At 39.2% G+C, this 23681-nt stretch overlaps 1 protein-coding gene across 3 annotated transcripts; it reads left to right on the top strand.

The window, feature by feature from the left end:
- The first annotated feature begins 600 nt into the window (after nucleotides 1-600).
- On the top strand, nucleotides 601-22510 carry LOC117413996 (dystroglycan 1-like). 3 transcript variants are annotated; one of them, XM_034023535.3, is made up of 3 exons: nucleotides 601-1165; nucleotides 12877-13371; nucleotides 17373-22510. In XM_034023535.3, exons 2-3 carry the CDS (start codon nucleotides 13054-13056, stop codon nucleotides 19755-19757), a joined length of 2703 nt encoding a protein of 900 aa, XP_033879426.3. In that variant the 5' UTR covers nucleotides 601-1165; nucleotides 12877-13053; the 3' UTR covers nucleotides 19758-22510. The 3 variants fall into 3 exon arrangements, with proteins under 3 accessions (XP_033879426.3, XP_033879428.3, XP_033879429.3); XM_034023537.3 differs by lacking the exon at nucleotides 601-1165 and adding an exon at nucleotides 1202-1440; XM_034023538.3 differs by lacking the exon at nucleotides 601-1165 and adding an exon at nucleotides 1687-1860.
- Nucleotides 22511-23681: the final 1171 nt, after the last annotated feature.

A 23681-nucleotide genomic window follows, 5' to 3' on the forward strand; every position in this document is an offset into this window, starting at 1 on the left:
CTTGTCGTAATAAAAGTTCAGTCAAATACCCACATTTCCTTGAACCTGGCTTTTTGGTTCTTGATTTCTTTGCTCTAAAACATCTACCGTTATGTGCTATCATGTGCAACGTAAATCAGGTCTTTGTTATATTCTGAAATGAATAGCAGAATAATGCAGGAATCACTTGGATTGCCTCAGTTAAGTTAAAACACAAAAACGGTTTAATACAGTAGAGCTTTTTTTTGTTTTTTAAGACAGCAAAAAAGGCAATTAAAAAAAAAAAACGTTGGATTATTATTGCAATTAAAATGTTGCTCGCCACAAGTGTTTCCAATGGGATGACTAAAGGCACGTATCGCCATACCCTCCCCCATCACTGCACTGAACCACAGCCAATAAAACCCAATGTTTCTAGAAATTCCACCAGCATGAAAAAAACTAAAACTTTTGTTCGGTCGCCATGGGAACCAATATGGTTACAGAATTGACTCTCATCCATGTAGGGGACGGGGCAAAGTGCGGCGCTATTTTGTTCAGACAGAAAAGTATTGGAAAAAGGGACGGCTTTTGGAGGCAGCTTGGGGAAGGATGGTCTTAAACACTCCAATCTGTGGCCAATCCTCCGCCCACTTAGTTCTTGAATGCCAATGGTACAGCCCCGTTTTGTTCCTTGATACCTAGGTGTCGGGTAACCTGTAACTCAAGATAGGCGGGTGGAAAACTAGAGAAAGAGCAAAGTGGGTGGAGATAAAAAAAAATGAAAGAGAGCAAGAGGAAAGAAGGGAAGGAGCAGTTCAGACAGCAAGCTACTTGCAACAAGCCGCGCAGGAGTGGAAACAAAAAGAAATCCTCGCTATTTAGCTAATAAGAGACAGCTCAAGACGTCTCCGCTCGTTGCTGTTTCGCTAATGCTGTCATGTGATTGCCCTTGGCTTTTCTTTCTTCGTTTTTTTAAGCAGCCAAAGGCAGGGCTGATAATCAACCGCCGTTGCTTCTGCTCTTTTTACTCGATCGGCTGATTCTTTCTTTTTCAGTGTACAGCTAAATCATTTGCTAGCACATATCAGCGGGAGGGACTCTCAACACACGGGCAGCGGGGGTCAGAAGGAAGACGCGGAGGACCTGGGTTTTACAACAGCAATGCCGTTGCACTTTTAGTACTGGAGGATTTAAAACACACACGGTTAGTCTCTGCATTTCAAATCCTCTGCTCTTGTATTTCTCCCTTGTCTATGTGGCAGGGCTCTGGGATCGGTTGGTCGAGCCTGCCGCCTCTCCTCTGCCTGTTAAAGTGTTCTATTTGTAGATAGGGAGAGAGAATTGAAGGGGAGATTTTTTTGCGCCTCCTAGCCTCTCTGGATACAATATATTTATGTATATTTGAACCACAAAAAAAAAAAAAAAACACAACACAAAACAGCAAACAAAATATGATGTCAGTTTGCTGCATGGAACTGGGTAAGGGCATACGTTTTCTTCTTGTATGCAGGTGCATTTTGGCTAGTCTGCGTGCGCATAGACCTGCTTGCTTTTTTTAAATTATGTGTAGGTAAAAAAAAAAAAAAGCAGTGCAGTGTTTTCCCTCGGAATGTATTCAACTGTAGCTCTATTTTTCTTATCACGGCTAGCATGTTGAGCTGATTGAGGGGGGCTTTGTGTTGTTGCAGGGCCCCGACAAGGTACAGAATGGCAATGCAGGCCTTTGGCAAAAAAAAAAAAAAAAAAGTCTTGGGCTTATTACTAGCCTGAAACAAGGAGGAAGCAAAAAATATACCAATAACTTCTTTACCCTGCGAGAGCGTTGATGAGAGCTGCGGGGTCCCACTGTTGAACTTAAAATTCGGATATCTCTGCACTTCAAACATTCTTTTTAACAAGGTTATCTTGCGTATACTTTTATAATATATTTAAGTATTTTAAATGGCGGTATTTATTTGAAGAAGAAAAAAGTGATTTAAATTAAGTGGTGACATTCCCTCTGCCGCCCTCTTATACGATTTTAAGTTTTGTTTTGGTGCTGCTCGTTAGTTTTTAGCGTTATATCCGAAAGAGAAAAATAAACTTTTTAAAACCGTTTTCTGAATCTAAGTGCATTGTCGGTACCGCTGGTTTCCAAATTTGCCAATGTGTTTAGTTTGATTTATTTATTTTTATTGTTTGTTTGTTTGTATGTATGTATGTATGTATGTATGTATGTATTACAAAAAAACGGGATGTATGTTTCTGCTTATACACTGAAGTGTACAAATATGTGCGTTTGATTGTAACTCAGCAATATTGCTTGTGTACACTGATTGACCAAATAAGCACCTATTTTGTTTAGTTTATTTAAATTCTTTATGGAACTACAATCGTATCGAATGCTTTGTGAAGTTCTCCGTTGAAAAATATAATAATAATAATAATAATAATAATAATAATAATAATAAAAATAAATGTGCAAGGTACCCAAATGAGTTTCGATGACTAAAGACTCGTTAACACGAGTAAAAGAAAGACACGGTATTGAACATGATATATTTAATAGAACTATTAACTCAGTTCTCTGTTAATTGTATTTGTCTAATCTATTTGTTTAACTTTAAGGGAAAGGCAGTGGGTGCTCGAACGAAGTACTGGAAATCAAATCTGCAGCCCAGGGGATTTTAAATAGGTCAGGGAAAACGCAAAGAAGAAAGTGAAATAAAGTACACAGTTAAATACGGATACCAGTGCAAGGACCTGAGAGACTCTCGCGTCCTGCAGCACCGTTGTCCAAACCACATTTGAGATATTAATGTCAATCATGAACCTTTGTGGTATGCATGATTTTTATATTTCCGTCGGTGTTTGAAAATGTGTTGGTATCCATGTTGTGGGGGTGCTTGGATTACTCACAAATCAATGTTGATACTGTGTATTTTCCATTTAGGCAACATATTTATTATTTCTGGATATTGTAAGGGAAATGCATTTTAAGGCCCGATTTTAAGTTAGATACCCCTAGTTTAACCATTCACTACTAAATTTGTGGGTATCAAATGTCAACAGTCTCAAAGCTAAATTATCCTGTGTTCACCTGTAGTGGACTCTGTAGGCCACTATTCATAAAAAAGGCCTTTGCAGAAAATATGGCTCAAGTACATATACCCAATGTTCAAAAACTGGTGAATTCCTGAATGTTAGCAGTACATTTACAATTGGTTAATTTGCAACTAAGTGAAAGGTCTCCAGGCAACACATATGTATTTTTCTACAGTAATTCTTTATTTTATTTGTTTTATTGTAACCTTATTTAACTGGATGTCTCAAGGCTTTCAGGAGGCTGATTTGGTCACTTAAGTGACTGAGCGAAGCAGCCAAATAATAATTAAAAGCTGCATCGAATGCGAAGCCCCATGCTGCTTCCAGTATGTTAAGTAGAATCATTGTTTACACCATATTTCTTCGCCTACAGTAAGGTGTTTAGAACCAAATTCCCATACAACTCATTAGCATAGATACAAACAAAACGTGTGTTCATTGACACTTTTTGGAGCAGGTTTAACACACATCCCTGGAAGACTTTCTTACAGTTGCTCCTAAGTTGCTATACAATTGTGAGGTACAAAGGCAGTTCAAAGAAGCAATTTCTCCTAGGAGAAAGGTCTGGGTTTCTCTTTGATGTCTGATTCAAGCTTATCATGTTTACTTAGTTTATTCTTACTGCTGGCAATTGATTTAACCCAGCAAGATATTTTCTTAATTTTACCCTCTGTCTCTAGACTAATAACCCCAAAAGGATATATTATAAGAGTATTAAAAGTGTTGATGTATTTTTTTTGTGTGTGCTTATGTAGGTTCTATGTTTTCTAATTGTTAGCCTTGGTGTTGTATTAATTGTATGTTTTGTTGGTACTATGTGCGTTAAGCACATTTGAAGTATGTGAAACACCAAATATATTCTTTTGATAGCTTGCCAAATGACCACAAGTAGCACACTTGTTGTTTTTAAAATAAAAAAAATGATTAATGTAGCAGAAGTACTGGGTCAGTTGGTGGAGGGAGGGAGAAACCTCCACTGAGTAAAGTTGTTTTCTCTATTTACCTTGAGGAAATAGCCTAGTAGGTTTGTTTGTTTGTTTGTTCACTAACTTATCCAGGATCTAAAAGTGTGTATTTAAGAAAGCATTCTGCCTAAAACACAACTTTTTTTTTACATTACATCCCAAGCCACATGTTTTGTATTAACTAGGCCTACTGACGTGCACTTTATGTAAATTTCAGGATCTGGTTCTATTACTGGTTCCTACGATAGGAAAAATATCTTGCTTCCAGATTGCTCCCCTAAAGAGGTGTTGAGAGGTAGGCAACTCATTTTGAATAGTTTCACCAGGATCTGTCACTTCTTATCTGCTGCCAGCTTTCTTTGGAACTGGTTTGTGCATAAACACAATTTCTTATTTGTGAAATTAGAACTATTTAATGCCAAATGGTACTCCATTTAAATTGCTTGTGACAGTTAAACTGTTACCATGGATTGGTAATTAATCCCAATTCATACTGCAGGCATCAAGATTCAGGACACCATTTGGAAAGGCAACCGAGCAACCATTAGACTCTCCACCGGAGGAGCAATGTTCTGTGTGGGGAATCCATTTTGAAGTTTGCCTTTAAAACTGGAGTTAATTTTGTGAATTTAATTTTAGGAGGTATTTTACATATACTGATACTGTATTGAAATTTACCATACGTTCGGCAGTAATCCTGCTGCAAGTATCTTCATGTACAGTACCTTCATCAAGGCCACATACAAAATTGCATTTTTTTTTTTTACTTTTTATTATCTATTAGGAAGAAACACTCTGTAAAGTGCTGTAGGTTAAATCATAACGATTTTAATGCTACAGTGACGTCAATGAGATCGTAAATAGGCTGTATTTAGCTACAGTAACTAAATAAATATCAAGTTGTAGTTTAGTAGCCGATAGTGTGATTTGTATAGACATTGGTAGGTTTACGTTCTAATGTTCAATTTTTGCAGCTTCTTCAAGGCAATTTTTAGAAGTTGGAATGGGAGGACTGCAGCACCCAAGTGTAGGGTAATTTAAGGTGCATACCAGATTGATAAAGGACCCTAAAGGACATTCACAGAATGGCATTTCTAGAACAGTGGAGCTGATGTACAGTGAGAAGCAGGAAAGGGGGGGTTTGATTTGAAGTGGTTGGAGGTGGTTCGTGCCGAAAAATGAAAGATAACAAATTGATGGGGGAGGTGAAATGAAGTGTTAAGTACCAGCATTACCATGAAATAGGCTTTGTGGTTAGTTAAAGGTTCCTCTTTGACTTGGTTAAATATTAACAGTTCAGTAAATGAAAAGCTGGGCTTCTGGTTTTGTTGTTCAGTAGGAGGGAACTTGAAATCTGAGCGCTGTTGATTTTATTTTTGGTGGGAATGAGAGACTGCAGTATGTGATGCTGGCTGATGTCGGGTTATATTTTTGGAGGGGGGGGGGGGGGGGAGAGAGGGTAAGATTGCTGCACCAAGTGTGTTTCTCTGTTGATTTGAATGTACAAGAAGAACCTGTTTTGACCCAGATTTATTTGGTTCGTCTTTATGAATTCACCATCTCCAGCATAATACAAGTTATGCATGTTCAGTGAATTGTACAATAAGTTTGAGCTGCATCATGCACAGTACAGCAAGTTCAATTTTCAGGTTGTGTCTGTTGGAACTGGAATAGTGCTGTTAGTTTTCCTGGATCATACTATTTGAGCAAAAAGAGCCGCCACCCACAGTGTTACTGTATATGTGTTGGATCGTTATTTTTGTTAGTTTGCGAGCACACTTAAGTAACTAACTTTTACTTGCAATTGAAAATAAGTTGAAATTGGACAAGTTGTCCATTAAAACCCAGTTATTGAATGTGGTCTCTTTTTTAATTAGTCCTACTGCAGTATTTGAACACTAAATGTTCAGCAGTAACCAATTATTTTAAAACCTGCTTCAGCACCTTTACCAAAGTGTTCAAGCTATTATTATTATTATTATTATTATTATTATTATTATTATTATTATTTTAATATAACTTGTCAACCTGTTGAGCTTCAGTGGTTCGTGCCTTGATCTTGACATTTTGCAACTTATTAACTCCTGTTTAATCACAGTCTTGGTTGTGACCTTGTCGGTTGTACTGTGTGAAGTCACATCCTTTAATAAACCCATGACTTCACAGCTTTGGTGTTTGCACTGTTGACTTGTAGCAATGAAACTGCACAAAGCAACAGCAGCATTAAAAAAAAAAAGATGCATCAAATTCCAAGTTATCACAACCAGTCAGTGGTTAACTATTAACCCTTCCCCATTTTTGTGCAGCAGACCGACACCTAGTTATCCAGCATGGTGCTTTAGGATTACATTTACCAGAAATGACTTTTCTGAAATGCACTTTCAGTTATCGGACAATGTCAACATTATTGCAAATTGATGTGGGTTTGTATAGTAACCAGGGCATAGTTTAGAAAGTAAATCCATTGTCTTCACTTTGCATTGCATTCTGCTATCTTGCTTTATTTTTGGCACACACATAGTTTTCTTGAGATTATCAAAAATGTACTACCATGGGTATTCTTCATTCTACTCTTGAACAAAAGCAGTAAAAGAGTTAACAGGAGCCAGTCCCAACCGGTTGTAATGGTCTGTCTGTTGTAGTCGCTGTGTTAAAAAGTGAGAGAAGCGGTGTACCCAAACAAGATGGATCTCTATTTGATTGAGACAAACAGTGAAATCTTTTATTCAGCCTCTGAGAGCCAAAGGCATTATGCCTGGTAAACAGAGGGCCACGGTGGGAGGGACTGGAAGGCTAGTTGACATATTTTAAAGGTGTAATGTCTTTTTTGACAGTAAACTGCTGATGCCTGTTTCTTGCACTGTTCAAGCCTTTACATATAAAAGCGAGAGGAGGTGTGTGCTTCCTGTTAAGTTCCACTGCAAGTTTATTTGGTACCCCGTGTTGTATACAGGAGCTAACAGGGACTGAATGTTTTTAAAAATGGGAGCAGTTTTGAGGAGAACAGGCTGTTTGTTTGGTTTCTGTACATACAGTGAGTAGGATTATCTTATTTTCCATTGGGGCAGATGGGTAGGTGGGCTTCCCCGAGAGCTGGTGGTGTTTTCAGCAGCAGTCTGGAAAGTGACACTGACCGACTCAGTCAATGGGGATGTCCTGCTTTATACTTCTCATGCTGAACAATTGCTTTTTGTTACTTCTCAGCTAAAATTCACCATTTTTAAAAACAAATATCAATTTGTTTTAGTAAAACACGGCCAAGGAAACCCGTATGGCCCCAATCAATGTGCCGTGTCGGTATTCTTATCTGTTTTAACTTGGACATATTTATATCTAGAATGAGAGTGGAAGATGTTTTTCACTTTTTCTGAGGCATTGTAAAAATGACATTGCCTTTACTTGCCAAGTAATTTTCATCATTGTCATTCAAACTATTTATTTTTCGAAGAATTGGGACCCAGCCATGCATTGTGAGTTCCTATCATTTTCAGTTACACAAATTTCGTTCTTTGTTAATATACTGCACTGGCCTGGATTAAATCAAAATTGCACAGCACAAATGGGTGCATTCAGAACTTTACACACACACACACACACACACAAATTACTTCTAGGACTACCTGTTGGGATGGAAAATAAATGCCTACTTTACCAACTGTGAAAATTGGATTCTTGACCTGTATTTTGTCAGAAACAAATTTGGTACACAAGTCAACGTCTTGATTGCACAATTGCCTTGCAGTACAGTACTGAGAGGAATCCTGTTTAACAAAGCCTATAACTGACAAGTCCAGCAGTGTTCTAGTGAGTTGTCCTGAAGCTTGTGAATGCTTCCTTGTTATAATGTTTCTAAGCGCGTACAAGTTTTCTAAGCCCAAGATTGAAAAAAAATATCCTAGCGGTAGTCATCTTACTACTTAAGTAACTTCTAGACCCCAGTTCCTCAACAGCGCAGTCAAGAACAGTCAAGGTTTTTGCAATTAATTCCTCCAGCGCTTCAGGGGTTACTGTGCGTTGTACAGTACTGTGTTTTTTAGTTTTTTCTTATGAAGATATAGCTGAGGATTCTGCCTGGGTACCCTGGGTATTGGTGTGGTGTTGGAGCCATGTTTTTTAGATATTTAAGGCCCAGGAAGGGTATAGACTGAGAACAGGGGGGTGTACAATATTTGCAGACTGGCTTTGTTTGAGGAAGGTCGAGAGTTGGGATAGAGCATGGAGACACAACTGAATTGTCTTTCCATCAGTTTATAGTACTGTACAGTAAGTGTTTAGCACTTACCTGTATGCTTAGAGTACTGCGTTTGTACAAACTAATCGTGTTTTGCCTTGGTAGAACATGCACTGTAAATCCTTTAAAAAATAAATCCAACAGCCTAGTTTAACTCTTGCATAACTGCAGAGTTTATCAAATACAATATACTGTCCTGTGTATGGAGTAAAACCAGTACTGGTAGTTTTATCCTGTGAAGTGCAATAGCCTAACTGGGCTTTTTTTGTAGATTGTGTTTGGCAGTGAGTTTGTCTATGGATTGGTATCCTGTATCCTAGCACCCAATTGCTATAAGGAGAGGAAACTCCATAGATGGAAAGTGGGGAGGTGTAGCAGTCAGCGCCAGAGAGCAGAGGTGTTTTTGGAGGGGGTAGGTTTGAGTTTGTAAATGATGAGACGGTGTCTCCTGCAAAAAGACAGGAGTCCCGTCCTCCCAGCTGTCAGCACAAAGTCTGCCAGCTGCCACCAGCTGACCCTCCCCTCCCTCCCATGAGTGGTCTGATTTAGAGACGGTGGAATGGTTCCTTGGAGAGGTAATATTTCTCCTGCAGGGTGACGAGGTCTGAATTTAATTCTGTCCCTTGTGTATCCATAATGGGTATTGCTTACCAGCAGCTTAGCCCCATTAAGACACTGCAGTTCTCGTTCTGATTCAGCGAGTGTTAAGGACTGGTTTTAAGATGGTCTCTTAGATCCCGATTTGAGCACTGGGTTTTAAATATTTAAGTGATAAGCTTACATTAAAATAAAAGTGAGATACATTTCATTTGTTACCATTATGTGTTTCTGAGAAAGATTTGCTAAAATTGTCTTGTTGCACTTAACTATTAGCAGTAGTATTTTGCTTGCCTTGTACATTACCTTTTCACAAGGCTTTATTTGGCATGACAAATGGTTGTGGGACAGTGAGGCAGATGCCCATGATCATATTTCATCACGGGTGTTTCAAGTTTAGCCGATACAATGGTGGGGAGGTTGTCTGAGGGGGTTGGAGTTGTATTTGATTCCTCTGCAGTATCTTTGCAACACACCTGTTCTTCCCCCTGTGTAGACACACGTCCTCTCCTGGCACACACTCCCTCTTTTGAGGCCGAGCCAGAATTCAACAGAGGAGTATGTACAGTATTAGCAAAGCGAGCTACTCTAGCACTGTTCTGGCTGCATTTCAGTAAATCCTTGCTCCAGTAAATGCTTGGGTCAGGCATATTTGTCTCTTGTTATATTGTAATGAGCTGTAACATTAAAAATAAAGCTTTCTAAAATAACACATTTAAACAGTACAGCAGTTCCCATTTCAGGGATGGAACGAAGACTCCCATTGCGTAGCGGTTTGATCAATTCCTGGTTTTACTATGAGCTTTTTGGTAGATACACTATGGCTAATATACTGTACATATACAGTGCCATGGACTTGCCCACCTTTTAAATTACTGTACAGTATATGGTTTCCCTTTCACTTTCATATCTGCTTTGTTTTATAGTTTCACGTACTATAGTATCACCATCTGCTAAACCTTTTATAGCTTGCGTATTTACTGGAATTGTAGCAAGTAAGCTGCTAGGGCCTATACCGTAGTATTCTATGAAAGCTTGTACTGTTTTGGATTCTTTGTATGAATTAAAATAGGCACACCCACTACTAAATTGACATGTGTGTTTTTTTTTTTTTTAATTATATATATATATATATATATATATAATATAAAATTTATTTATTTTAAAATTTTATTTAAACAGGGTGTGTTTTTGTACTAGTAAGTTTCCATGTTGGTATGGACGTTTATTTTTGGGATTTCAAGCTGGCAAGTCAAGTGTCTGACTGATGTTTTCCACTGTCGCTTTAACTCTGCTGTGCTGATGTTGATAAATGATTTTACTAAAGAGCGATACTGGCACTACAAACATGCTGTTTTAAAATCACCTGGAATTGAACTGTAACTAGGCGTATATATCTTTTTAAAATGTTTGTAGGTCCTGTATTGACATACAAGGTGGATGTTTGTTCCTTACAGAATGACAAGCATCAGACATGACCATTTTTTGACTTCCCAGAGCACCCTTTTATAGCCAAACCAGTTGCCAGTTCTCGGTCTTGAATGGGCACTTTTATCCCTACACTTTAACTAATGGTACCCTTCTGTATTGTAGCAGTTGTTTAAAATGAACCCATACACACGAATTTTACTTTACTAATGTGAGATTGCAGTGGATGTTTTAAATATTTTATTCTATCCATTTGAAGAATCAGGGTTGGACTGCATTAAAAGTGTAGCTGCAAAATATGACTGATTTTGTTTCGATGTTGGGAGTTTGGGAAAGTGAAGGCTGTGTCAGAATGAATGATTTTCCATGTAAATTAAACTGTAGGGTGTTTGCAGTAGCACTGGAATCTGCTGGAAGCAAGGTGTATTGAACCAGAAGAACAGCACAGGATAAAAGCTGTTTATTTGTACAGCAGTTGTGTGTAGTAATGTTTAATACAATGTTAGGTTTATCTTTTTCCAACAGTAGACTGTGTTGCCTCACAAAATGCATACATAAGTAATACTTTGTGTACATTAGGCCAAGTAGCTCTCCATTTTATTATTTATTAAAAAAAAAACCCTTGCAGAATAAGCATGGACTTTTAATTTAGTTTCAGGACTGTATTTTTGTGTGTGTGGTTTTTATTTATTTATTTTTTAAACTGATGACTGCAAAAAAAAAAACAACAACTATTTTTCCTGGTAAAAACTGGAGGATAGAAATACAGAAATATGGCTCGCCTGCTTCTGTCAGCAGTGACTGCTACATTAACAACTGTCTGAATGACCGAGTAAAGTTAACCTGTATCTGTACTACTGTACGTTACACAATTTGTCAGAATTATTGTTACTCTATAAATCAATTTGATAAGTCTGTTAAAGAAAAAAAAAAAAAAACTTTTTTAGCTTTTATAAAATACAGGTCAAGCAGAGAGAGAGATTAGCAGGGTGGTTTATAAATTATAGGGGCACCACAAATTGGTCTTGGATACTTAAATTGAAAAATGTAAGGAACTGGCCCTAAGCAGGACTTCTGAAGTGATTTGACTACCGTACTAGCAATGACAATTGTTTTTTCTATACTACCTTCAAAATGAGACAGTGAGTAAAAGTAGACAAACTTTCTTTTGACCCAATTAACCTTTCACAAACTTAATGATTGAAGTCAAATACTCTGTGGATTGGTTTCTTCTTGTTTTAGGCGTAGTTTTATAAAACAAAGCTGAAGAAAGTAAGTAGTGGGGAAGTGGTATATTGCCTTTTTGAAATGTACTGTAGCATTGTTTTCCCATGCCACATGCCATTCCAATTTAATAATTGGGTTGCCAGGTGAGCCTTGCCAGGAAATTAACTGCTGTGATACCATTGCTGTTATGTACAGTTCATTACAGTCTGTCTACCAAGCAGTTCAAAGGCTGTTGGCATTTCATCACAGGAAGCTGTATTTTAATCGGTGAACTGCAGTAGTTTTTTCACATTTTTTGAATTTCTCTTGAAAGGAGATGAAAGACCTCTTGTTAAGCATACTTTTGGTGAACAGTTTAAGCGTAGCGATTTAGTACAGTACTTGTACTGTAGCTCACAGTAATATTTGATGTTTGTGTATGTAGGCATGCTGTTTGCACCTGAATGTTGCATGTAAAGGACACAATATTTAATGTTTTGCGGGGACATGGCTCTGGGTATGGCTTCTGTGATGGGAATTGTATTTCACGCATGCACAAGCAGTTAATTAAAACTTGCATCTAAGCCAAGTGATCTGTGACTGAAGGGTCTGATCTGTGACTTCTTAAGGTACCTGAGAAAAAAACCATTAGAATGTTTGGTAATTGGCCGACATATTACATTTTTTCCCCCTGTAAGCTCAGTTTTAATATAAATTAGAATCTTTTCTAGTATGAAAAAAATATGATAACATTTATACAGAGCTCAAATCTTTACAACAGACCTCACCACCTCTCCAAGTCCCTGCACCTGCTGTTTTGATAAGGCTGATACTGATGTATGCAATAGTTTTGCACTGTAGAATCTGTGAGGCCCAAAAGACTTCCTTGTGATCATCTTCCCCACTCCCCCTCCCCTTCCACCAAGGCAGAACATCCTGGGAGCGTGGGACCTAGACTTTTCCCAACACTACTTTCCAGTGTCTTGAATTCCAGCCAGACGGCAATGACTGGGAAATGTATAAAGTTTGTGTCTGAACTCCCCCGGCAAATGCACATTAATAGTCTGCATGAAAGATTTTGTGTTTTTGGGCTGAGATCAGCTTTGAAAAAAGCAAAACAATGATTTACTGTGAAACTTGGAACTTTTGCTCAAAGGTGTGCAGATAATCTAATTTGTGGAAAAAGTGCAGTTGAACTGTAAATGGTTTTGGATAAAGGATGCAATTAGGATGTGATGGAGGTGAAAGCTAGCAATGAGTTTTTTTCCTTAAATGCTTACTTGAAATGACTGTACTACTAAATGGGTGTATTGTTTTACAGAAGGTGTTGTAAAGGTAGTTCATCCCACTTGACCAATACTGTTTCTTTTAAAATTCAAGGATATTTCTTTTTCTTCGTTTCAGGTTCCCAAGTAACTGTGACCACAGTGGGATTCTGAAGGGGCAAACTGGAAGCAAGAACAGAGATCAAATCAAAAGCAAATCCTCTTGGCAGAAGGGATCTGTGCCGCAGCAGCGCAGTGTATGCTGCCCCTTACTTTTTGAGGGTCTTTGGTGAGCCGATAGCATTGGGAGAGAAAAATGCTCAATAAACGAAGAGCGTCGGTGGAGGCTGGGCCCTTTATCCATGCTCAGAGCAGGACTACCTTTTTAATTCTAGGGCTGCTGGCAGCCATTGTCCATGGCAACTGGCCCAACGGGCAGGTGGAGGTAGTAAGAGACTTGGGGAGCCAGTTGGAGGCTTCCATGCAGTCGTCTTTGCTAACAGAATTGCAGGAGACGGCCTCCGTAGGGGTGGTACCGCCAGCCGGCATCCCTGACTCCTCTGCTGTGGTGGGACGAGTCTTTCAGATGAAGGTTCCTGTGGAAACATCTGACACAACGAGCAGTATAATCAAGGTTAGTTACTGTTCCTCAAATGAGCACCTCTATACATGTTTCATTCACTGGATGATTGTACAAACAATGTGGGGTCTACATTCCGTCTACAAAATACTATTTCAAAAGATGAAGTGTTTACTGACCACGTGGGCAGTCCAAAGTATAATTCAATGGTAGCACCTGGAATGTTTTAGTGGCCAATCCATGACATTCTACTTCTATGGCATGCAAATGCTTAACAAAAAGTTAGGACTTGTGTTCAAACCTTATCTGCTGAAAAAGAAAACATGACATTGATCATGACAACCAAACTAGTAGTGGAAGGGAATCCACCCACCCCTTGTTATATCGTCCCTCGCTATACTGCAGATTCGGATATATCGTGCTCCCCATTTTACTATGTTTACTATTGCCTTGACTGCAATATACATAGGCAATTTCACTTAGAATTTCATACTGCACACCACAAACAAATATACAAAACAACAAAGCATGAATATTGTACTGTTATCATATGCACACGCATTGCACAATAATACAAAGCAAATTAAATATCTACTTGTTGAAGCGGTTTTTATTTTAGCCAATGACGTGTTCGCTTGTGGCAGTGCACTAGCAAAAGTCACAGGGCAGTGACATCAGCTCCCTAGCAACCAGCCTCCTATGTTGTTGGTAATGGATTCTTTTAATGCAGGGGGTTTGTACATTTGAGAAAGGAGAGGAAGACTCATGAAATTAATTGGAGACTTTAAATTGATGAGAAGCAATAATCCTCCGCAGTACAAATTAAAAAGGTGTGCTGCTTTTTATACGAAAAATGAGAAAAAGCGGGTTGCGTACAGGACTTATATTGGACCCTGATGCCCCCGATAAAACGAGGGAGTGGTTGTACAGTATTTGTTATTAGCCTATTTGTTTTTCTATCGGTCTATTGCGGCCCTCGATATATAGTGGATTTATGCTGGATCCCGACACCCATGATATCGAGTGGGTGGTGTATTCTAAATTGGGTGAAAATAGAAGGAGCAGGAAGAATACAGTAGCTTCTCTTAAAATATCTATTTTATTTATTCTCATGCCTCCCTGCTGTTGACACAAAGTGCACACCTCATCAGATGGAGATGAGAAGCTGCTCCAGTAGCTAAAAAGTCTTGACCCAAGCATCCCTGTTCTCCGGTTTCTCCTCCACCTCTGTGCACCTCACGAACATCTGTTTTTCCAAGAGACTCCCCCTGTAACCCAATATTTGGATAGTTCCTCCTGCTTTGAACTCTTAACTTGTCTGTAAGCTGTGTTTCTGGCAGCAATGCGTAAAGAATGCAAATATATATGGATTTTGAGGAGGGAAAAGTAGGGGAGTGCAGCAGTTTGTCAGAAGGATTTTCAAAAACATGTTTAGACCAATTATATATGCCACACATGCACAGGAATGTGTAATAAAGGTTGCTTTTTTCACATGTGTACAGTACAAGTCCCTATACTGTTGCCTCTTGAGCTACAGTTGACAAAGCAACTCATGTTAATTTCTATTTTAACGTTCCTACCAACTGGTAAGGTAGCCAAGGTTGTACTCCATACCTGCAAAAAGTTACTTTATAAAACACAATGCCATTGCTTGATGCTCTCATGCATTGGCAATGTTCGAAACATGAGGTTACACAAACGTTGGCTTGAATGTCATTCATTCATTTTGCTTGGATTGAAATCTAAAAAGCGAAGTTTGATGATTTACTCTAGGCTAATGCAACACAAAAATAAAACCGCATACAGCGTCTGGTTCCCAGTGTTGCCTGCTGCTTTCTTGGCAAGTTTGCCTGTGAGAGACTGGTGGGTGGATACCATACAGCCTGCTATCTGTACAATTACTCATTCGTTTCAATGCTGATTGTTCAAACCCCAGGGCACTGCATTCAGAGCAAAGAACGTTAGTTCTTAGACGCTGATTGTTGATGGCAATTTTGGTGCTTCCAGTATATTTTCTCAATTGAGTGCACTTCTAATTATGACAACTGCATACCATGACTGGTGAGAAATTCCACTTGAATTGCATCATTAGTCTTTGGTTTGCTTCTTGATTTATGAATATCTTTTGGCTGTTTAGAAAACTGGTAAACAGTTTGCAGTTTTGAGGAGGGGGGGGGGGGGGATACAGTATTTGTAGCCATATTATTTATTTTATTTATTTATTTTAAAGGCACAAACGGTGTGCTGTACCTAGTTTTAAGTAAATGTGTTGATAAATAGCTTTTACAATCGGTTTCAGGCTAGTCCTATTTATAGTTCTGTCTACATGGCCTGTCCTCTTTAGAGACTGCTGCCTGTTTATAGCAGCTGATCCCCAGTGGGGAGGACCTTTCCAATTTTTAGTCAGTGCTTTGAATGCCACAGGAATTCAAATCCTGTGATTTCCCCCCCGCCCTCCCTCCCTTTTTAAATTTGAAATCTTCGGTTCCTTATATATACAGTTGCTGTATTTGCAGTAGTTACTGCATCGTTTTGCAGTTGACCCCAGCCCTAACTTATTGATCCACCTGATGCAGCAAAAAAAAATGAAGTACTTACAAACCTATTGTTTTAAATCAAAAGGCTTATATAATTTACCATCACACTTGACATGCTCACACAGCATTCTAAAATGATGCATAAGAAGATCCTGCTTGCCTCCAAGACTGAAACAATATTTTGTATGAGGTGTCATCAGCAGAGAGCGTAACTGTTTTTTAGAAAATGTAAGTTGCTGAAGTCCCAGGCCTTGCAGTGGTCATGCTGATTTAATCTCTTGCAGGCTTGCAGTGTGCATATTGATTCTTGTAGTTGTGTACTGTAATACTAAGCCTGCTGATTTTGTTGGGTGATTTTTAAAATGCACTTGAAATAAAAAAAAATTAAGGCATTTAGATTTCTCTTTCCTATGTTAAAATATAAATGTATTGATTTGCATTACTTGATTGAACAAGCAGAGTCATTTTATTGAGCGAAACTAGTTGCTAGTATTGATATCTGTTGCTTGACTTTGCAAGGTCATTTTAAAGGGCAATCTAATAGTATTGTGTTATTAAAATACCAATAATAATGGCAGCAGCACCTCTGGAGCATAAACCTAGATAATATTAAATCTTTGTTTTAACATTATTTTAGATGTTGTAGTATGGAAGCAATCTGGTTAAATTTTCAGATCACGTAGCTGAATTATAAAATGCATCTGCAGTTTTTTTTTTTATTGTGTGGTGTGTTTTTTTTAAATGGAAGAGAAAACAGATGCAGGAATTGTGATGAGGGAACAGTGGTCTTTTTAAACACCAATGATGTATATTTTGTTTTGAATTTTTATGCTGATTTAGAAGAAAGTGGAACTGATTGGATGGTTAACTGGGAGTAAAGAAGCAGCAGTGTTGTTTTTCCCCCCTGCAATTTGGCTGTGTACTGGTTAATACATTTAATGATATATCATCAGAACAGCGGTCTTTAATTATTTAACTTCAAAATAACCGCAAAATTAAATTGTTCAAGCTATATTTTTCCTGGTTTGGTTTATGATGGTTGGGCTATTTTAGATGTGGTGTTAGTGAATTTGTGTTCACTGTAATTTTAGTTAAGGAATTGGCTACTGTATGCATCAAATGTAAGTGAAAAATCTGTACTACAGTTATCTTTTGGTCCTGTCCCGATAAACCTCCATCCAGTTCTATGTCTCTTTCCTTCAGTCTTTGTCCGTTCCCGACAGGTTTCCATGGAAACTAGTGCACTTCTAATGCAACAAGTGGTTGTGGTTTTGGTTGTGGGGGTGGGGGAGGGTAATGTGTACAGGATTTTCAATATGGATGTTGCATGTAAACAAGTATAACATTTGCTTTATTTCTTGAACAGGATCATATGCAATTTCATTGTGTATTTTTTGTTTACAATTTATATGGGCTATAATAGTTCATTTAGTCCGTTAACTGTTTGTGGTGTATTCAGCTGAAACTGAATTGTCGTTTTAGGATCAATGTTTTATTTTCTGTTTGTTCAAATTTCAGATCACCGAAGTTGGGAAGGAGAGCTTGCCCTCTTGGCTATACTGGGATTCTCAGAGCCACACTTTACAGGGCCTTCCTCTGGAACTGGACAAAGGTATCCATTATATTGCAGCCTCTCTGCTGGAGCTTGTAGCGAACGGAAGCCACGTTCCTCGGACGACCGATGTCTTCTCAATCGAGGTCCACCCTGAAGAACATGCAGACACCGATCCCATGCAGATTGCTGTCCAATCTGTCAATGAGGCTCAGCCTTTCATCTGTGGAACTGAGGAGCCAGTGACCATATTGACCGTGATCCTGGATGCAGACTTGACCAAAATGACATCTAAGCAACGGGTAGAGCTACTGGACAGAATGAAGAAGTTCTCAGAGGTCAGGCTTCATCACATGAAGCTTCTGCCTGTTGTCAACAACAGATTATTTGACATGTCTGCCTTCATGGCAGGCCCTGGCAATGCAAAAAAGGTGGTTGAAAATGGGGCCTTATTATCCTGGAAACTGGGTTGTGCCCTGGACCAGAGTAACGTCCCAGACATAAGTAGTGTTGAAGTACCAGCTAAAGGTGGCACCATGTCAGCACAGCTGGGATATCCTGTTGTCGGTTGGCATATTGCCAACAAGAAACCCCACGTGCCCAAAAGGGTCCGGCGACAACTTTACGCAACACCCACACCAGTAATTGGGGTGCTTCCCCCAACTGCTGCCCCCCAGGAACCCCCAACCCGCATAGTGCCAACCCCCACTTCTCCATCAATTGCTCCCAGTACTGAAAGTATTGCCCCTCCAATCAGGGGACCTGTCCCACTTCCAGGAAAGCCAACTGTTACCATCAGAACTAGAGACCCTATTGCCCACACTCCAACCTTGATCCCAGTACAGCCCACTAGGGTAATGGATACAACCAGTACAGTACCCATCCAGCCTACAGTGACCAGACCTGGTTATGTAGAACCAACAGCTGTGGTCACTCCACCATCTGCAACCACCAAGAAACCCAGGATAACTCCTGGAAGACCAAGAACCACCCCCGCAACCACCACATCTACTGCTACAAAGAAACCCAGGAAGGGCAAGACCCCTCGTCCACCAGCCACTACCAGAACTCCAAGCACAAGGATGGACACCACAACCCCAACCACGCCCAGACGTACTACGCCTTCTGCTGTCCACCCTGGAGCACGCAACATACCGCCAGAGCTGAGGAACCATATTGACCGAGTAGATGCTTGGGTTGGCACCTACTTTGAAGTGAAAATCCCCTCTGATACCTTCTTTGATGTGCAGGATGGCACCACTGACAAGTTGAGACTAACCCTGAAACTGAAGCAGCAGGAGGTGGTGGGGGAGGGTTCCTGGGTCCAGTTCAATACGACCAGCCAGCTCTTGTACGGTATGCCTGACTTGTCTCACGTGGGAGAGCATGAATATTTTATGCATGCCACAGACAAGGGTGGTCTGAGTGCCGTTGATGCATTTGAGATCCATGTACGGCGCCAACCCCACAACTACAAGCCGCCTGTCCGCTTCACCGCTCGTTTCAGTGGTGATCCACGAACCGTGGTCAACGATGTTCACAAAAAGATTCAGCTGGTCAAGAAACTGGCTTATGCTTTTGGAGACCGCAACAGCAGCACAGTCACCCTGCAGAACATCACCAGGGGTTCAATTGTAGTGGAATGGACCAACAATAGCTTGCCTCAAGACCCCTGCCCCAAGGAACAGATCCAGGCCCTGAGCAAGAGGATTGCAGATGGCCAAGGTAAGCCAAGCCATCTTTTCAACAGCGCAATGGAACCAGAGTTTCAGCCCATCAACATTACTGTTACAGGCACAGGCAGTTGCAAGAATTATATGTTTGTACCAGCTGGTACAACTCCTCCAATGCCAGGGCCCACAGTTCCTCTCCAACCAAGAGACACTGGACGCCAGAGCACAGATGATGTCTATCTTCACACTGTCATCCCAGCTGTTGTGGTGGCGGCTATCCTCCTTATTGCGGGCATCATCGCAATGATCTGTTACCGTAAGAAGCGCAAGGGCAAACTGACCATTGAGGACCAGGCCACCTTCATCAAGAAGGGGGTGCCCATTATCTTTGCTGATGAGCTAGATGACTCCAAGCCTCCTCCGTCCTCCAGCATGCCCCTCATCCTGCAGGAGGAGAAGCCCCCACTGCCCCCTCCAGAGTACCCCAACATGGCGAGCCCAGAAACAACCCCTCTAAACCAGGACCTCTTGGGAGAGTATACCCCGTTACGGGACGAGGATCCCAACGCACCCCCCTATCAGCCTCCCCCGCCCTTCACTGTTCCCATGGAAGGGAAAGGCTCTCGTCCAAAGAACATGACCCCCTACAGATCACCCCCTCCCTACGTGCCGCCTTAACATCTAAAGGAACCTCCAAGAGTGGAGGGCGGGACTGTGTAGTTCCACGCCAGTGTTGTCTGTTTGGAAAGTGGGGGGGGGTTTGATGTAAAGTGCGGGGAAGATAAAAGGGAAGGTGGCAGCCCGCAAATACGGTTGCCAAACTGAACTTTAGTCTCTGCAATGAAACACCGCATCGAAGGAGATTCACCCACCCCAGCGCTTTGTTTTTTGTTTTTGTTTTTTTGAACTTGATATTGAACTTTCTGCCTAACAGCACTATCGTCCTTTTTTATCTTATGACTTATTTTCAAGTAATACAAAAAAAAGAATAAAAACCAAACACGGCAGACTCCAAAGGTTTGTTAGGGAGGGGGGGGGGGGGTAAAAAAAAAAAAAAGAAAAGAGCAGAATATAAACTAACACAACCTTGGGGGGGACTTGAACAAACCTGCAGACAGCACTGGGGCTGGCGTTTTTGATTCAATAAGATATGCCTTTAACACTAATTGTACTGTTTTTATCCTTTATTCACATGTTTAGCAAAAAGAAGCATAACAAGAGGTAGCCTAAAAGAAAATTAAAGGAAGACAAGTTTGTTTGTTTGTTTTTTTTTTTTTTTTTATTTAGTCCACAGTATATCTAAACTTGTTTTGCTAGACATGCGTACTGTCGCACCAAAATAGCCTGCAGGAACTTTTAACAAATCCTAGATTAAAAACTTAAATCTTTACCAAGAATTGATTTAGACTATATACAAACCGGATGGATCACTAAAACAGGAAGCTTGATTTATTGTCTGTAGAAGAGAAGCCAATTTGAGGTTGAAAGGGTGAACTCATTTGTGTATTGTATTTGAATGAAGCAGTTTAGAGGTTCTGTAAGTATGAGAATTTTAAACTTTTTTAAAACGAATAAACAATAACAAGGAAGAGGCTGATAGACTTGCAGGCACTCGTTCTGTGGAAATTATATTTTCTGATATTCCACTGAGATTTTGGTAGAAAGGATTGCCTACAAATATAAAATTGAAAAGTCTTCTATACTCATTGACATGGACCATTTCTCAATAACTGCAGTTGTGTGATTGGGGGGGGGGGGGGGTTCTAACCATACCTATTTGTATTTCAATTGGCACCGTGGTGTTAGCAATCTTCAATTTTTAGTGGGAGTGGGGAGAAAAGTCCTGCAGTTTATTTTGGTGCGATTTATTTGTAGGTACATGTAGTGATGCTCTTTTTCTCACATTTAAAAATCAGTGCAGTAGTAATATAAATAAAAATTCTGATGTCTACAATCCACAGCTCTGAAATCATAATGGTTCAAGGCAGATGATGAAACAACGGATGGAGCAAAATGGTTGTCTCAGCAGATTAAATCATCAAAATAAATTTCAGTCTAATTTTTTTACTAAATTGATACAGCCTCAAATTGTTTTATTATGTATGTAAAACAGCGTACAGTAATTTGTAAAAGCTGAGCTTCATAGAAAATGGATTCAGATTTATTTTTTTTTCCTCATAGGTCACCTTTTTCAATTTTAGAGAATTTTACTTTTTAACTGCCTTTTAAAAGACATGTATTCTTAATGCATATAAATATATATAATTATATCACTGTTTTATTATGTTCTCACATTTTGGGCTTCATCCTTCACCCAGCTGTCATGTGGTCTATCATGTCAAGCATGTTTTTTTTTAATTTGTTCAATGTGTTCTGGAGGAAAACAAAATTACTGTAAAAAAATGTGTTTAAATCTGGGGAGTAACCCTTTGCAATAATGTTCAGTGCTGTGCAGTTCTGAATGGGCGTGCTCACAAAGCAATACTAGACAGTGCTTCATGCTGAGAACGTATGTGTGGGTGCTCTAGCAAGGCCTTTGGACTGGTGAATCTTTACTGTCTATGAAAGATTCAATAACTTTCCTAGCAATTGAACTGGTTTACGTGGTGACAGGTCAGTGTTCTTTTTGCCCTTTGGTAAAAATTATATATTTGTTTTTGCATTTCTCCTAGCTGCTTTGACTGGGAAGTGCACGCACCAGACTTTTTTTTCTGTTTTTTATCCACTCCATATTATGAGCTTCATTGTACTAGAAAAAAAGAGAGATAATGTGTATTATCCCCCCCCCCCCCCCCCCCCCCATTATTTTTACTCGTACATTTGTACACAAACATTTGACATATCTAAGCATTATGCTTATCTTGGAGGATTGGCAAATGTGTTTTTTTTTTTTTTTTGTTTTGTTTTTAATTCCTCCATATTTCTAGTCTGAACTGTAGATCTGGCAATTACACCACCTCCAAAACATACAGCTGTGTTTGGCTGAGCCATTTAATCTAGTCCTCTGGTTTCCTAGACATTTCTTTTGGATTTGTTTTCCTCCCAAGAAGAAATTACATACTGCCAGCAGTTATAGATGTGTGTGTGTGTGTGTGTATATATTGCATTTCTCTGAGAGAAACCAGTGTTGGTGCTAATTTCTATTTGTACCAATTGTTTTGCTGGTCTGTTAATTTTTGCCTATAAAGGAAATAATAATTGCTGTGTGTTTTGTTTGTTTCTTTTGCCAATATTAAATGTAAAGTGTTTGGCTTGTGTCCAGACATCCCATTAGCCTTCTGTCCTCTGCTCTGCTGTCATTTTAGTGGTGGCCATCTTTAAGTCTGTGTTGGTGGCAGAGCATATTGGTTCTTTTTAAATCGGTCCTTGTAAAATGAATAGGGGGAGCTTTTATATTGGACATATTTTGAAAAATAAAATAATAAATCATTGTCTATTGTCATTTTAAAATTATTTAATTATGTAAAGTAAAATGCTCCCTTATCCTCAACACCCCTTCATTTTGCCTCTGTTGTTTTGAACACAGAAACAGTGCTGTCTGTCATTTTAGTTGCATGTAAAATAATTGGAGGGTGGGGGGGGGGGGGGGGCATGGACAGTTCTACTAATTGACTAGTTCAAGTCCACTATAAAACTAAGATCAGAAATATATTTGTTTGGCTAACAAGCTGATTTAAACCTATGATAGCCATGCTTAAATGCCATAACTGGCTACAAAAGCCCATTGTCACGGCAACTGGACCCAAAAAGGTTCAAATGACAAATAAGAAAACCGGCAACAAAAAAGATGGAAACGTTTCTGTCTGTTTTTAATAGCATTCTGTTTTATTTATGCTACTAGACACTGTTAAACTCTTGTATTTATAAAAAAAAAAAAAAAAAAAAAAAAAACACACCAACTGTGTGCTTATTTGTTCATGGTTATACTCACTGTTGCAGAACTAAATTGAGTTTTGATTCAAAATGATGATTTTTTTTTTTTTTTTGATTCTACAGAACTTTTTTTTTTTTTTTTTTCCCCCCAGCATACTTTTCCTACTTTTCCAAATGAAGCACCCGTTGCAGATGTATTCCAATAGTTAAATGGCTACAGCTGTAATGAGCAACCAACTTTCAGGCATGTAATATGTATATTGACTCAATTCAACAGTCTAAAACGGTCCATCGCTACATACTTTACTAAACATGTAGTGCTGGGAAGTTGAAATTTGAAGTAAGGTTTGGATATTTTAAGTTTTGGTGAATAATGACCTGAGAATTGTTGTAATTGTCATTAGCTAATATAATGCAATTAATCACATTTTGGCTTGTCATTAGTCTCTCTTGAGGGGTTCAATGTTGCATTTTTTTTTTTAATGTAAAGTAATGCATCGATTAGAAAAAATATTTAGAAAATGGATAATATAAATAAATAATCACACAACTTAAGTAAAACAAGTTTGCAATCCGTAAAACCATATGTATTTACTGTCCATTTGTGTTGAATAATAAATTGATTTGGTGAAAAGTTGACAAACTAAATACAAACTGCTCAGTAAATCTGTGCTTTGAAAAGTCAAGCCCCCTTGTCAGCCTATTTTTTTATTTATTTATACCCCCTCC

The sequence above is a fragment of the Acipenser ruthenus genome, chromosome 25 (assembly GCF_902713425.1).
Source record: "Acipenser ruthenus chromosome 25, fAciRut3.2 maternal haplotype, whole genome shotgun sequence".
Lineage (NCBI taxonomy): Eukaryota > Metazoa > Chordata > Actinopteri > Acipenseriformes > Acipenseridae > Acipenser > Acipenser ruthenus.